The sequence below is a fragment of the Pseudomyrmex gracilis genome, unplaced genomic scaffold (assembly GCF_002006095.1).
Source record: "Pseudomyrmex gracilis isolate BER0280 unplaced genomic scaffold, ASM200609v1 scaffold_40, whole genome shotgun sequence".
Classification (NCBI taxonomy): Eukaryota; Metazoa; Arthropoda; class Insecta; order Hymenoptera; family Formicidae; genus Pseudomyrmex; species Pseudomyrmex gracilis.
Window position 1 is genome coordinate 472070 of NW_018020624.1, and position 17928 is coordinate 489997.

Sequence of the window (17928 nt, forward strand, 5' to 3'; positions counted from 1 at the left end):
GTGATCGCGACATGTGCGTTCTGTATTTCTCCAGATTCACACAGAAAAATAAAATAATAATCGCGCGGGCTTTAAGTAAATAGACGCGAGTGATGACGTACGTGTCTCCCACGCGTAGGTGGGGTAAAGTTTACGAGCGAAAGTAGGTGTGCGCGGTGTAACGCTAGGAGCGCTGTGAGCGGCAAGGGGATCGCGACGCTCGTTCGGGCGATCTCGGCTCGTTGCCGATGTCTCACGAAGTGTTCCGAAAGTAAAGCACGCGGCAGACGGTCTTCGCGCGTCGAGCTATTCGGTTGCTCTCGATTACAATTCTCTCTATTGTTATAAGAGTCGACATTTCACCGACGAAAAAAAACTTTGGATCAATTGAAATTGCAGCAACGGATCGCTCGCGCCTTTAAATTACTCACGCGCTTCGATATTTCTGCGCTCGAGAGTTTTTTGTGTTCAATCGCGATCGCGATAATCGGAGTTTGACAACTGGAGGATTGGTTCGCGAATAAGTGTTTCTTTTTTTGTGATGTGCATGGAAGCTACCAGCGGCCGCATCAAGATGACGAACACCTGGGTCTGTGTCTTCGCCGTGCTGTGTGCAATGATCGTTAAAGGTGCGCGCAACATGAATTACATAATTACACGGTCAAATCCTGTTATGACGAATGTCATTTTATTCAAATGCGCCGCTGATTGCGCGATATCGATGTATATTACGAAATCATAATCCGATAAACTCAATTTCTTTGCTCCGCAAGATTTTTGTTGTAATGAGATTTCACCGTGATTTTTATAATCATTTTTTTTTTTTTTATTCATCGTATAATGTGTTTTTTCCGGTGTACACATTCGAAATTGCGCTTTCGAATGGCGCGCCAATAAAATGCGCTACTGCAATCGCCGTTTATATTACACTATCAATCCGCTGTGCAAATACAATATCGCGGTGATTCAAAGGAGAAAACCGGAAGTTGTAGCTTTTCTATTCCCTCGCAACTTTTAACTCACGGAAAGTGAATGCGTTTAGAAACGATGAACGGGCGCGATTATAACTTCTCTCTCTCTCTCTCTTTCATCGTGACGCATTTCGCATCGCGAAGAAAATTCGCGGGAAAGGGAAACTCGTGAGAGAACTCAGAGTGCGCTTTGAAGTTGGTCGAGGAGAAGGAACGATGAGTAAGACTCGGTGTGTGCCAACAGATAGGTTTTCTACGCTACGTGCGTTTTGCGCGTAACGACGCGTCGACATACGAAATGAATATAAACGCTGGCGGGAAATGCGGCGTTCTCGTCGGTGAAATTATTCACCTTGTGTCGCATTCAACTCAAACGTCTAACTAAGATGAGATTTGATGTTTTTCTGAATGTGTTTTCAGCGAAATATATATATGAATTCGAGGGGAGATAATTAGACAATAAAAATGCAACAAAACAATGAAATATTTCACAGACGGTTTAATGAAGCGATTTAAATATGACACGCAAGATTTTCAATGTGATAGCGTGAATTTACTGTGAGGTGAATAAACACAAAATATGTTATAAATATAACGCGTAAAATTTATTCTATATACACGACACATGGATAATGGAAGAGAAGGATAGAAATTTTTGGTAGAGAGATACGATGAAAATATAAAAATACCCAGACGCACCAGATTTGTCATAGTGATTTATCACGCGATGTAGAAATAATACGTACAATTTTCATCTAAAATGTGCAGAAGAAAAATAAATATACGAACGGAACTCCGAAAGAGCATTTTAATAGCGTAAAAAATATACGAAGACTATACATAAAATATATAAGCGGAAAATATAATTATAAAAATATAATTTAATATTTTAATTTAAATACAGAAAAGCGGAGGAACTTCAAATTATACAATTAATAAAACTTAAACATCAAAGTGTTAAATTTTATATATATGTATCTATTAAAAAAATAATTACGAGTTACATGAGATATCGTAATCAGTTTTCAAACACGATATTTGTCACGTTTCCGCGTGTGACAGCACAATAGATTAGAAGTAATCGCGATCGTCAAGTCAGATACCGATAATAAAAATTACAATTGCACGTTTAAGAATTATAACTTAGATATTTTACATATATATATATATACACTTTATCAGGTAATCTACTAGCTCAATTGTTTATTGATACAACTTAGATCGCAATATTGTTGACATATTGCGCATATCGATATATTATTTTAAACATCAACAAAAGTTGAAGCGATCAAAATTACATCAATAAACAATTGAGCTAGTACCTAGTGAAGGTTTTTTATCTTCTATACATATATACATTTTATTATATTAAATATTTTAATAATTTCTAAAAAATGTGCACTATAAAAAAATTTTTCAAAATGAATATAGAAACATGAATTTATTATGTATATCCGTAATAATTTTATTGGCACGGAATAATAAATCCCAATGTAGGGAATAAATTTATGCATATAGTGACATCTCGGCGAGATTTCTTTAAATCAGCAACAATTTAAAATATAATTTTTTAGTAAATTTCATCTAGTTCCATTAAAGTACTTATATTGACATGGCTTAAAATATATGTGGCTGCTTATGTTTTACACATTGACGGTATTTATTTTTTCATTTCTCATAGGATCTCTGGAATTGATTACGCAAAACGTGTTCTCAAAGTCTCTTTGGAGCAGATTCTTTTCTAGTTTATATATTTATTTTTCGCGTTTTACATACGATGTGGAGCGTAAAATGAATGCTGAATAAGTCGAATTGTACGAAACAAATTCAACAATAGATATTTGTTGAGATGTAGGTTACGCGGACTATGATCAATATTATTTGTTTTTCAACACGATCCGCGAGTAATATCCTTTGATATCAGAACACAGATTCGTGTCAATCACGATTGTATGTTTTATACAAGAAATTTTTAATTTTTTGCTCTTTGTAAGATCGTAAATATATAATATTAATATTTTATCGCGTTATATTTACATAACGTAATAAAAGTTAATCCGCTTTGTAATAGTTTCATTAATTCGACGATTAAAACAATATTGAAGCACTCAATGAATAAAAGTACTCAAAGAATAAAAGCACTCAAAGAAAGAGATTTAAAAAAAAAGTTTTAATAAAATTGTAACGTGTAATCTATGTTTGAAGTATTGTATCTAGCTCCGTGTCCTCGAATAAATGTGTCGCGGCGATCGATATTCTCGCGCGGTATCTTTATAATATTTCGGAGAAATATAGAAATGTAGCATAAAAGTGCCGTACTAACGTTGCGTGCGCATCGTCATAAAATGATCTAGGATCTCGGAATGTACGACATGAAAAGTTTAAGGTCACATATTTACAGAAAACTTGCTTTTTGCTTGATAACATTCCGATTTGATCGCGTTCACCTTGAGTCGTGAAGAAAGGTCGATGCAAATGGTGATGCAACTGCAAATACTGGACATGAAACGTCACCGTATTTGCTGCAGGATGCAAGTTGCGGCTCGAGTTGCAATTCTCGCTGCGTTTCGCATTACTGAGTTATCAGGCGCAATTTTATATTGTGGATAAAAAGATTCGTCACAGAGTATACATAATTTTCTAAGCATATATATTACAAGTGATGTCATGTATCTTAATTGTTATGGTTCTCATTCGTTGTATCTATGTGCATTTCGTAATCTATTGTAATTCTGAAAGATCGTGTGAGTCATTCGCGTGCACGCTATCGATGAACGTCACTTGTTGGTATGCTTTGACTTTGATTATACATATAACATGTATGTGCGTACATGAAGGATATCGATAATAATGTCACAAAGTCACTCAGCGAAGGTGAGAACTTAATTAGTTAGGAATTTTATCTACTCTATGATAAATTACTTAATGATCTTATTCTCTAACAAAAATGTTTGTAAAATATTAGATGAGTCTTTTGTTTTTAATTAAAGTTAACTTTTAATTTAATGGATTATTTATAAATATTTTATTTTTTATTTAGTCTTAATATATTTGTTCGTATACAATTAAAATTAATAGAATCTATCGCATAAATCTGTATCATAAAACGTGTATTATTTCGGCGATACACGCGTTGCGACAGAATTTCAAACATAATCACATCTTTTATTCAGAAAAGTAATAAAAATTTTAAATAGTTAATATATATGTATAATGGATGAAAAAAAATTCGTTGTTTTCCAAATATTTCTTGCAAATTATTATTGGGAGATGGTATAGTTTGTATTTTTACGAGAAAGAGAGAAAGAGAGAGAGAGAAAAAAAAGAAAGAAAGAAAATATTGGCCACCTACAGAGGTTAGGTTATAAAAATATAAGCGAAAATGAAGAGAGATATTTTAGAAAACCATTAAAATGTACTCATTGATTGAGGGAAAAGAATATTTATCTATAAACAGTGTAATAGCCAGAAGGTATTGCAAAAAAAAAAGTAAGTAAAAAAGAACGAGAGAGAGTGTGATATAGAAATGATATTGTTCGGAGAGAAAGTGGAAGAGGAGGGTTTTAAATTCGATACTTGATATCTGCGCGGTTGTTGGCAAAACTGTACCTTCGGATGGATAAATACGGAAGAATCCGCGACTGCTCTCGGCTTCACCGTGAGTGTATCTGCAAAATTTCTATCTCCATTTGAACGTACAATTGCGCGGTCGAGTTTCAAGTTTGCTTTGTAAACCCAACCGTCACAAAGTTGGAATGCAGTCGTTTTCAGATTTTCTAGAAAACACATCGTTTTCCTATTTTTTCGACGTTTTTAGACTTCGGATAAAATATATATTTTTTTACAAACTTTGAATAATACGATATATTTCATTGACTAATCTCATAAACCGTGTGTAACTCACAATTTATGTTATTGGACTAATCTTATCTGATATTACTCAGAGAAAGGCGCGTTATCACACTTGTCACAACATTAATAATCACATAACAGCCACATTTAGGTTTTATAAATAGGAACATCGTTTATGAAATAAAGAACAGTTGAATAAACTAAATAGTAAAAGAAAATATTTCAAATATTTGTTTCTCGATCGATATGTCTGTGATAGTAACAACAAAATAAACTCTGCTGTTCTTTTTTTTTTTTTAATATGTATTTGTTTTTCAGCAATATTGATTTTATAACCGCAACACTTGTATAATTGTCGTTTGTCCATACTAAATATAATTTAATTGGCTTGACTTTAAAATAGCTTTAGAAAGATCACGTGACTTATTTATTGCAGTCAGTAAAAGACTTAAAAGTATGTTGTACTTGTAAAAATGAGATTACTCATGTATTTCCGTAGCATTCTGCGCAAAAACGATTCCACGAATAGTACAATTACGGTCAATGAATAATGTTCTGATGCGTTGTAATACATATTGTTAATGACGCATCCGGAAGTCGTTAATAATTATTGTCACGAAAGATAAGATGTATGACTTATCTGTCGCGAGAACTTAGAGAATTGCTAAAAAAAAAAAAAAAATAGCCAAAATACTGCGCAAACAGAGATCCAGATTCTCGCCGATATAAGAGGCTACACGTACTTATATTTCTATTGAAAAAACGATTCGAACTCTTTTCTCGTCTGTGTCACCAGAAAACGCGATCAAACGTGAAAGATAACCTATAATCATTTTATTTTACTTATCCGCATTATCTATCTCTACAAAGTACTTTGAATCTTCTTAAGATCAGAGAAAGGAGTATAAATTCTATGGATTACAAGATATAAGAAGCTTTTAATAAAAGAAGAACCAAGCGGCTTTATGTCAGAAAATAGACTTTCTGAAAGTCTCTTCTACATAAGAAAATATAGCCGTATTTTACACGTTGAAAAATGTATAATAATGTAGTAATGTGCAATTTAGTAAAAATCGATGCAATATATAAAAAAAAAAAATTTCTCTTAAAAAGCGTAAACATGTGATGTATCACGAATCACAGTTTTTGTTTCTTTAGAGAATGAAATAAATTGAAGTACAAAAGAAAACACAGAAAACGCGAGCAACCGAACCGTAACATAAGTTTCGTTGCAGCTGGAAATAAGTCCAACAACTCAGTTATGCGATACGCGAATCTTCACTAATCAACGAACACTTGCGTTACGAGCTTAATTATATATAGTCGAGCAGATGAAAGGAGGATATTGACCCGGTCTAAAGAGCACATGGTCACGGAAAGAGACCTCGTAAAGTGCGAGACACGCTAGAGCCAGCCGAACGTTCGCTTGCGCGAACTTTCCCTCCACCACAAATTACGCAATGGCATTTTGTTGCACGTACGTGTTAGCGCGTTACCAACGTATTTTTCCGCCGCGATGACGAATTTTTCTTCGTTCTTTTCTTAGTCGGTTACGACAGCACATAAAAACTGTATACTCTCATAATATATAGGACATGTTCAGAGAAATACATCTAAAGCATCGACGTGACACATTAACATTTAATAATTGTTATATAGTGTAGTTTTTTTAATATTATAGTAATATACGTTTTATGTATATGGTAAATATTTTTATAGCCTATAATATTTTTATAGCCTTTGTAAGAAAATTGCCGTTATCTTCAAGATCAGATAAATATTATTTGTCGCGAGTTTGCTACGGCTCAGAAGGCCACGTATACCTGTGTATAGCCAATCAGCTGTTCACAGGTGAGCGAGCTTGTTTTCGTGGAACCGCATGCGAGGTTTCTTGAAAAATCAAATTGTCAACAGCGACGAATACAAGCAAATAAATCGTCGAGTCTTATCGGAGTTCCGTGGCTCCGTGCCGCTCGCGAAATTATAATCTAGTAATAGACAAGCAAATTGTTTTTTTTTTTTTCATTTTTAATCAACTATTAATTGAATAAAATATCGGTCTATTATTTACCCTTTAAAAACGGGAGTGAACAAGTAAATTATTTACCTAAAATTCTGACACACCGTTTAACAGATTCAAAACGGTCAGTAAATCGTTACTATCAAACGCACTCTGGCTATTCCTTACACCTTAATGTCTTTCTTTCCGAAGTATCAAATTTATGCGATCGCACGTGCTAGACGAATCGTAAAAAGTAAAATGCATTGCGTTACCTTTACATGTCGCGTTCGGACAACTTCTACGTATCGCGCTTTAACGATGATACGCGCGTGTAACACGTCATCCGTAAAGTATGTAACTGTTATATGGGTAGTAATGGCTCGCTTCGAATTTACGATGTATGTGTGCGGCGGCGTGTGTTTGTACGTTGACCGGAGAGAAAACGACGAGTCTCGCCCATCTTGTTCTAATACTAGAAAATACGATTCTAGGCTGTACGGCCACTGTAAATCTCTATGATGAATCTATGCGCTTTTAGCATTTATCGTCGGGGAATTTACCCTTCTCGGGAATGCAGCCAGAGCACATTGCTCCCGCGAGTGCCCGACGAGCTTCGTTAAGCGAGCAATGTAGGTTAACGGGCCGTGCTGCACTTGGACTAATAATAAGTTAATTGAAATTTAATTCCCGATAGCGGCCGTACAAAAACTTCAATGTTTTATACCGACGCGCTAATTTGTACGCGTTTGCTGGAAAAAAGAAAAGCGAGAGAATGATTAGCGAAAGATGATTAGTAATTTGTTTTACTCCAAAGTATTTTTTTTTTTTTTTTTTTATGGCAAAAGCGTGTTGTACAAACATTTTTACACAAACTGAGATACAGTAAATTAAAGTATGTAATATGTCAAATCCCACACGTTACACACACACACACACACACACGCGCGCGCGCAATATAAACATAAATTTAACAAACGTCTGTTATCATTTTCTATGTAGCGTTCAGCGGATTGATCACCAAATGGCTTTATTCGTCGCGGATTATAATCACTAAAATTACTACGCGGCAATATGTCGGTTACATTGATTTACTAAAGGAAGGCTTTGTGTAAAGCAATTTTCGTTGAACGAATTAAGTTCTCGAATACCGACCAGTGTGTTAAGGAAGATATTGTCGGAAATCCGCTACTGATGGATTTCTAGCTATGTAATCGAACAAAGTCACGAGTCGCTAATTAGCGAAGATCCCTAACGATCGTTAATCACATTGAATAGTACGCTTTGTAGTCGCGTGATCTGTCGGCGTACTCGACTTCGACATTCTGTGACGTACGATTGTCGGACAAATCTGAACCAAATCCTTTGTAACATATATAAGTTACGTATTATCTCGTTGCTACAATCACATATAATGTGTACACCGAAAAAATTGTTCTTCTATTCTTGTTTTGAGGAAATCCCACTTACTTTAAGTATATTTTATACTAAAATAGGCGCCAAGAAGAGTTTCTTACTTTAAGAGGAAATTCCTCTAAATAGTAATATTGATAAGAATATATACTGATTAGATTATAAAAAGCCTCTATAGAAAAACATATATATCTCACTATCGAAAAAGACTATATTCTTAAATTAAGAATATATTCTTATAATCTTATAATCTTATGAGATTATAATCTTATAATCTTATATTAATATATTCTTTTAAATTAAGAATATCATTTAAAATCTTTAAGAAGATTTTTTAAGTATAAAATCTTCTACTTACGAGAATATAATTTTTTCGGTGTAGTAATACATATAGAGTGATTTTTTTCCATATACTTACGTAAAATTTATAACTAAATTTTACGATTAAATTTTTTTTTAACTTACTTTTCAAAACGTTAATTAACTTGAAGATGTTTAAATTTCGAGAATAAATCTTGTCTCATTGGGTTTAAACCTCAAATATTGACTAATTTGAAAACAGCTGAAATCTCAAAAGAGTGTTTAATTTGGTTTTGTACTCAACAACACTTTTATTAAACCCGAGGTTTTAGTGTTTAAGTTTTCAATTTTATTTGTTGCTGATGCAGCCAGAATTTGTTAAAACAAATTTTATCTAAGCACAAAAGAGCATGATAATTTCGAAATATTCAACACATGTGGACACGTGCGCGTTATTACACAGACGCAAGAAAGGTGGTTCACGACATGTGCTGCGGACGTTCGAATTATCGTTTGGAGTGTTGTATGTACGCTGATTCCTTTGGAAGAAGTGAAATCGACTGGCTTTCTCGTATATCAATATCATTTTTCGGACAGAAAATCGATCAGACAAACTGTGCAACTTCGCCGGTAAATCGCAGAATATGCTCTGCATAATACGAAGCTGTGCACGTGTACACACGCGCCGGCAAATTGCTTTTATACAGCCCTAAACGTGAACCAATATCCGTTTCTGCTGTTATTTAGCAAAAAGTTAGTTCGCAGTGATTTTAGATACACTTTCAATTCATATTTCTGCGACAGACGAATTTGACAAAACACATTTCAACAAAATACAAACAATTTTTTAATTTTAGGTAGGAAATAAAATAATTTTTTTAAATACATCGAAATTTTCGTACAAATGTCACTTTTTGTACCGCTAAAGTGCAAAAAACTATGCTCAACTCTCTTTTTTCCATCTTTTAGTTGCAGTTCATGTTTCTCTTTCTTTTTGGAAAATTTATTTCACTTTATTTTATTTTATTTGAGTAGAAACAAATTTGTGAACAAACACTGATCGCCGTACTTCGAAATGCCGTCAAGTTACGATGATCAAACCCCATCCAAAGTACACACAGCGTGTGCAAACGCGAGGTGGATGCAACGTAATTAAAGTTCACGGAGTAGCTAGTCGGTTCGCTCGCTCGCTCGTTCGTCCGTTCCCAAATCGAAAGCTTTTTCGTTTGGTGATTCGAGCATCGATTCGCCACTTTCATTCGATAAATTAGCAGTGGTCGGCAGCGCCGTTACGTCGCTAAACTGCGCTTCGCTACTTCGAATAAGTTCCAGTTGAAGAAAAAACTGTAAGCTTTAGAGAGAAAGAAACAAAAAAAGAAGAAAAAAAGAGAGAAAATAACATATAAAACGAAGTACAGAAAAAGGTTAGTAACGCGACGCATTGTCGTTGCAGCGTTCGTTATTGCGCGCGAGATTCATCTCGACACATGCACGACACATCCTGAAGAAATCGCGTGACTCAACTATTTTCTTATATTTCCTTGTTTGTCGTCACTAAGACGAGATCGATCGAACGTTTAGTCACTCGACTTCTGAAGAGACTCAAAATTAAATGCCGTTCCCTCGCTCTGAACGATATATCGATACCATTAACATTGTTACTTCAATGACATTTAATCCGTTGGAATTCAGCAGTTCAAGGCCGTATAGATTCGGTTGAATCAGTCGAGTGCATTGTATTCATTGAAAGTCAATTGCACAAAAAAAATGTGTCTTCCGGTTTAATATGCAAACGTTTTAAAACGTTGAAATTTATAAATATTAATTTTTTTGTGATAAAAAATTAATTTTTTTATTTATAAATATTTGCTTCTTGTCTCTTTCTGTTTCAATGTATTATCAGAAATATTCAAAACATACGGAATTATCCTATATGAGACGTGCTTTCACTTTTAAGAACTTTTCGATTTGATTATTTATAAATGGTTTTTTTTAACTTGCTATTAACTTCATGTCATTGTTGAAAATTTATCTAAAGTCTGTTTCTGATAATGTAGTTTTTGCAAGCACTTTTATAAGCGTTATAGACTGTGAAAACGTTCCAAAAAGATTAAAAAATATCTCTTAAATACATACGCGGCATGGTATTTCTGTCTCTTGTCTCTGGCGAATGAAATAAATTAATAAGTTTGCCGGATGCGCATTCCAAAAAGCTCGAAAATACATTACGTTCTATCATACAAGCAGCTTCTCGTTATCGATCACGGTTAAAGGATGATATAAAAACTGACAAATTAAACTTAAATATAAAAATTACTGAATGATGATAGCTAATTGGAATAGACAGATAACATATCATAGATATATTTCGCTTATATTTCGAAAAATTAGTCTTGACTTGATTTTATTTCCCAACAGCCTTTTCCATAGAACGACGTTAAAAATTTTCTGTTGCTCTTGAGGATTCAAAAACTCTTTCAGATACTCTCTTGCGAGTGAAACGCGATTTTCACATCTCTCATAAAAAAAAGTCCTCCTGAAACTTTGTTCTTTCGTTTTGGGATATGAGCCAACAGAACTGCCTCGAAATTGGAAGGCGAGGACGAATTCGTTATACAAAAGAGAACGAATAGAGAGTACATGGCATAGGCGTCGATTCGCTTGGTTGTGTGTGTCCTTCATCTTCCAGTCGCGGTCCTTTCTTCCTTAGATGTTAATAAAGTCTTCTGTCTCTTCCTCTTGTGCCAGAGAATTTCTATCCTCCTGGCTATTCTTCTTCGATCCGCTAGGATTTCTCTTCAACTGACATTCTCTCTTTCTCTTTCTCTCTCTTTCTCTCTCTTTCTCTCTCTTTCTCTCTCTAACTCTCTCTTTCTCTCTCTCTCTCACTCTCTCTCACTCTCTCTCTCTCTCACTCTCATGTCGTGTCTACCTTCCTTGGCCATCCATTGCAATCATAGATCTACACCAGTCGCGGAGACGGTGTGCTCCGATCGTAATTACCCCGTCGCTAGTGCACTCTCGGGGCCACTTCCCGCCGTTGCCGATCCAACACTTTCACACCGAACTTCGCGTCGTGCATTGCAACGCAAACGAAACGGAAACGTAAATGTCTACGATTCGGTTACGTTAATATCGTGGAATTTCCTAGAGGAATCCGCAGACACAATGGATATTTATTGTTACTTTAGGTATCGACATAGTTTTCCTCAATGTAAGCGATGTCGTACAGAGATGTCGTACGCGGTTTTCCTTGAATTGCGAGATTTCACAAAACCAAACTGAGACAATTAATATCCGCAATCTCCATATCAATGATTTTCAAGTTAGACTTTACTTTTAAAGCAAAGATGCAGATTAAACAAATTTTATTCAAAAGTATTGAATGCGTATTACGATAATTTATCTCGTCGCACGAATTTGATCGCAGATTACGTGAACTAGTTATTCCGCTACAATCTGACGTAATTTAGATTACATCGACTCAACAAAATTTTAATGCAATGTTTGTGTTCTATTGCGCGCTACTGTACTATATTACTATACTATATACACACGTCATAATACGTCTACTATCTGTATATGCGGTACACGACCGCAGTGATTATAATTATTAGAAAAAAAATATTTGTTCTCAGTATATTATTAAAAACTTTACGGTTGCTTTTGACAAATGAAAGGGTGCAGGTGTTGATCATCGATTGTCCTACCTTTTTGCATTCATAATTTAGATGAAGAAAATTTTCTCCTCGTTCCTTAGAACGAAGTTTTGAATGGCGTCTCTCTAGATTTGCGTTGCTGTTTGCCCTGGGCTGATCCTAACGAGGAGGAGACCCTTGCGAGAATCCAAGAAAAAGGAAAGAAGGAACAAAGCGCGAGAGTGAGGTGGCAGAGAGGCTCCGGCTTTTACTCGCGGTCGTTATACTTCCTAGAATACGTTCGTCCAAGGTACCAGCAAGGAAAGCCGGTTGAAGGGTTCAAGGCTGCTACTGGTAGGGTTCAACGATCCACGTTGAGGGAGGTGCTGCGTTAGCGAGCTCGAAAGAGAGCATTAACTATTTACGAGGATCTATTACGGTCGCTTATGAAGTAACATATTATTATCCCCGATCTTTGCTACGTATACATGTGTTATTCTGAATCACATGTGAGAACGTGCACATCATCGACGCAAACGTGTGTCATCGCGATTCCGAATTACCGGTAATTGCCAATAATTTTTAATAAAATATTCTCTTTTAAAATTAAAAAAAAAAAAAAAACTACGTAATTAAATATTAAGTAATTACTCTGTAAATTAAAATCAATGATTTATGACTGTATTTATTTAATATTTAACGATTTAATTTGTGATTTTATATAAGTTTTTATTTATATCTATCACATATATATATTTTACTTAGTTATACGTATCTAAAATATTTTGCAGTATATTTTTGTATATTTAAAAATCAAATTTAGTGACCCTTGAAGACTAGGATGTTTATGATCAAGAAGTGTTATTATAAAAATTTAAATATACAAGAGTAATAATATACACAATAAAGATATAATATATAAAGATTTTACGAGATACATTTCTACAGTTGACATTACATCACGTATGCAACGATTTCTCATTGCATTCGATTCGCTTCTTGACATATACAGAGCGTAAAGAACAAACGTAAAAGTTCAACACGCGCTACGCAACCGCTCGTCGTCGTTCGCTTATCCACGGCGAGTTACGGATTTTGAAAGTACCGATTTGCGATACGAGAGGATTCCAGAGGACGATTGTATACCTCTCTTCTCGTCTTGAGAATCGTAGCGTGGCGTTCCCGGCTCGAAGCCACTTCGACTCGTTTACATGCCGCGTTGTTCGTGTGCGTTTACGTGAATCGAGCTCAAGTTGAAGAAGGAGAATCAGAAAGAGGAAGGAAGAGAGAGCGATAGAAAAAAAAAAAAAAAAAAAAAAAAGAAGAAAACGCGAGAGAGGGGCAAAAGCGGTCGGCCGAGCAAGACCGGTCGAACAGGTTTCTCGGGTCGAGTAGGCGAAAGCCTTTACTCCGTTAGCCTCTTTCTTTGCTCGCAGCTTAGCGCTGCGTCTTGTATCTACTCTCGAGAGCGTCCCGGACACCTCCGCTGCTTTGTAACCGTGAACGCGAACTGGAAAATTCACCAAAGCGCAATTGCTTCATATAGCGATCAAATAAAACTTACAGCGGTAAAATAATAATAAAATGTTTTTTTTTAAATGCAATAATATTTTTAATAACTATTTTTTGATATCTTTATTTTTTTCTAAAATGTAAAATTTTTTTTTATATGTATAGAACAACTTTGACAACGCGGTAACGCATTTTGAATATAATGCATCGCAGTTCTTTCGCGCAAGTCGCTGCCAATTTTTTTAAAGATTTTTTAAAGCGTTGTATATAAAAAACATATTTGCTAGTCTCTCTCTCTCACACACACACACAGCGGTATTGCCGGTAAAAAAGAAGAAAAATCTTTTTTTTTTCGGTGCCAAGCTGTCGACCGAGAAGTCCGAGCCATCATAGCACACTTGCACCCGCTAATTAGACACACACCGATGAACCTTCCCTTGCCTGGCGGCAAACATGCTACTGGATTCTCGGCAACGTTCTTACAAGGTGCTTTAAACACGACGTGCACGAGAGCCAAGAAGCTCTTTTTTTTTTTTATCTTCTTTAATGTGAATCTCGCAGATACTTATTGCTTACCGGTTCGTGAGAGAGGCTGGCCAAAAACGATAGAGACATTGATTTTCATGGCTCGTCGCGAGACAAGGAGAGCTCGTTACGCGAACTGCCAAGAAATAACAATTACACCAACGTTATGCAACCGTAACTTCGGAAGAGAAGAGAGAAACAGAAGTGCAATTTGGACGGAACAATTGTTTCTTCACGTGGAATTGCGCGAGACGAAAAGTTTCGACCGATAAATGCAGTTGCATTCCTGCAAGAAGCGCGCAAATATTTGTCCCGTTTAGGAAAATGCAAATATTAATTAACGGTTTATAATCACAGCCACGAGAGGTAAAACTCTTAGTGAAAAAAAAAAAAGCGAACTGGATGTTCACGACGCGAATCATAGCTAGCCACGAAAAACGGTCATTTTTCATTAAAACACACTTTGGGTTCAACAGAGTCGCATATATAATAACAATAAAAATTGAAAATAACGTTAAAAGATGTGAAATCTCTTCGCGCGAATGAAATTTCATTTTCTACATTGTTACAAATTGTCATGATGGCAAATATCGCGGTGCGATACGATCCAATCGAATGGTGTGTGTGTGTATCGGGAAAACGTTAAATTTACTAGCGAATCGAATGCTTTTTCGTTTAAGTTTTAAGTTTCGTTGCAGTTGTCGGCCCAGAAACCTCCTAACGAGTGTGCTCCGAGAAGAAAATCTCCTTCTTACCCCATGCCTCACCCTTGGAAAAGATCGTTCCTTCATCTTTCAAACCTTTTTTTTTCTCTTCCGCTTCGATTCTTTTCCCTCAATAAAATGCATCAGGATTTTATTGACGCGCGCGGTTGTTCAACGATATAAAATTTGATCGTTGGAGAAATTCGGTATCGATTCTGTCAGACCTCGTTACATCACGCATGAGGTATATTGAAGCGAAAGGATACGTAATAACAGTAATTTATCACGTCGCTATTTCATCATACGCGCGATGAGAGCGGCGTATTAAAAATTTCTTTTGAGCGAAGTACATTCGTTTACATGCAAGCCGGTATAATTTACCGCGCGCGGCTCTCATGAGTTTCTCATAACGTGAAGAGAAATCCGCTTAGATAAATATCCGCGCTTTTCCTCATCGCGCGTCTCCGTCGTACCGAGTTTGTCCGTCGTTCGGTTTGCGAACCAAATGTAGCGTGCCGTCGAAACGCCGCGCATCCCAACCAACTCACTTGAAATGCACAACGCCGCTAAAACGTCAACTAAAGCAAAAAAGATACATCGCGAACTATTTTGTTGCAATTTTTTTCTTTTTTTGAATTTCTCGCTCGAACTGTACGCATTTATGAGACTTGTCAAACAATTGATGCGCTTAATATTACTTTAGGCTGTTATGAAAGAATTGATTATCATCGCTCTCTAATAATTCTTGGCCAGGATCTAAGAAGTTTCGAGTGCGTATCATTGTTATTCTACATATCGGTATATCATTGTTATTCTACATATAAACGGTCTTTGTAACACATTAGCGTTACGAAGGCCGTTTATACGGCCATTCCGACTACGTTAAAATAACGACGCGATAACATTCTTCGTAACTGCTTGGATTCCGCGGTCATATTTTTATGATTATCGCGGAAAAATGTTGAACAGAATAACAATATCTTATAGCGCTGAACGCGCTGTAAGATATGGATATTAGATTTCATCGTGAAAAGATGTACGATTGTGTTTTGCGTGTTGTGTTTGTTTGGATGGAAAATATTTTGCTTAACTCTTCTCTTCGTGGTCAGAGAAGCCCGCAATATTTGCATTATTCCCGCTTACAATCTCAAAAAGATTACTTCGCGAGCGGTAATGTCTCCTCGTATTATCTGCTCGAAGCAAGCCAACGGCGCAGTCGCGCTTAAAGCGAACTTAAATCACGACGATGCGAGGCATCCACTCGCAAACTTTAAATTACTTTTACGCATCCATTTTTCCGTCGAGCTGGAAATGTCTACCAAGACGCAACCCGTTTCTTCCCTTCCCTTACTTCTGTACTCGGAAAAATATGGAAATATTGCTCGTAGCAAGATAGTGTCGAAGCGATAACATTTGTGCTAACTGAAATTTCCTTTTCCGCGAGTCACGTACATTCTTACGACAAGATATAAATCCGTCTCGTTCGAAGCGCGCCATAAAATATATCTTTAACCTTCGAAAATACTTCTGATAATAAGAAAGTCTAGTTTTAGCAATATATTTAAATATAAAAGAGACGTTTCTTTCAGTATCTGAAAGATATTTTATTTAATTCAAAGTAATCTCAATATTTTTATCTAAGTAGAAAGTAGAAGTATATTTGAGCACGTGGCAATAATTTTATTATTCCATCAACTTTAAGTATGTTTTTTGCGAAAATTAAAACCACGTTTTTTCTTTGCAGTGACTACATCAGTTTTTTATACTACTTTTGTTGCAATAAATTTTATCGAGAGTTATTATCAACAAGTTACACACTCTTTCATAATGAAACTTACACGTGAAATAATAAATATATTTGATAATTTTGACATAAATGTTCATAAATTGTCTCAGCTTCGTGTAAATTACCTACTTTAAATTGTATGCGTATATTTTTTTGTTCCAACACACACACACACGCGCGCGTACCTTTAACGAACGCCATGCAAATGGTGTTCGTGGTCGTAAAATGTCGAAAGCACCCGCGTTTGACAACAATTGTAATTCGTACTCCTTGCACGTTCTTACGATTTCTGACTGACAAATTCTGCAGCCGAGCTCGAGATCGTTCGTTTCCGAATTGACGTTAGCAGTCGGTAGACAGATGGAAACCCGCTCAAACGAGCGATCGATCGCTTCGATGTCCGTCGATGATGCTTACGTCGCCTGATCTTTGACGCCGGTCTCTTCTTGCATGAATTATGCATCGCGTCGATGCCTCGTCAAGGTCGGACGTTGTAGGAATCGCAGGAAACATCATGAGAAGACTTCGAGTTGAAAATCTACGTGAAAGGAATATTTTCTAACGCGATGAAATATCTCATATACAAAACCAGTTTTATGTACATATATTATGTATACATGTATATATATGTATGTACATAAATGTATACACATCTAAATGTATACACATATGTATATATGTGTATACGTATATATATGTGAAATAAAGAATTGATACGTAGATTGATATGTAAAATTGATACGTTGGGTTCTCTCTTTTAAAAATCTACTGTGTGTATCGAAGTTATAGTTACTTGCATGTAGGTCAACTCGACTCACTTAAAGTGCTGCGATACATTGTGAAGAAGAAGTTTCACTCGATCGCATTTTACTACGGAATAGCGGAAGCCGAGGTGGGAAGATCCGTTATGGTTTCTCCACCTGCTAGCGCAACGCAGCGATTGAAAGAGTAGACGAGCGCGTTACGCTCCACTGTATCTACGAAGAAGTTCTCACGGCCGACAGACCGTATTCTGTCCATTATTGATTACTTTTCACCGGCATTGGGGTTACAGCGAGACAAAGCCTAATAATCAGATCAGCCGAGTTTAACACACTTCTCGCAATATTGGTTCATCTTTACCGATGTACTTGCTCGTGACTTATTGTACAATCATTCACACGAACGATCATTTTTTCCGATTATAGACATCGTGAAATCTAACTGTTCGCGTCCTATTTTACTATCGATTTTCTACGGTGGAAATTAA

General features: G+C 36.0%; 1 protein-coding gene across 7 annotated transcripts in view; it reads left to right on the forward strand.

The window, feature by feature from the left end:
- The first annotated feature begins 271 nt into the window (after positions 1 to 271).
- Positions 272 to 17928, forward strand: part of LOC109852923 (fasciclin-3) — a 257905-nt gene continuing 240248 nt past the window's right edge. For 6 of the 7 annotated variants that reach the window (XM_020424539.1, XM_020424540.1, XM_020424538.1 and 3 more), the window contains exon 1: positions 272 to 609. In XM_020424539.1, the coding sequence (XP_020280128.1) occupies positions 521 to 609 (89 nt within the window). In that variant the 5' untranslated portion in view covers positions 272 to 520. The remainder of the gene's footprint in view (positions 610 to 17928) is intronic. The other variant, XM_020424536.1, reaches the window with a different exon arrangement.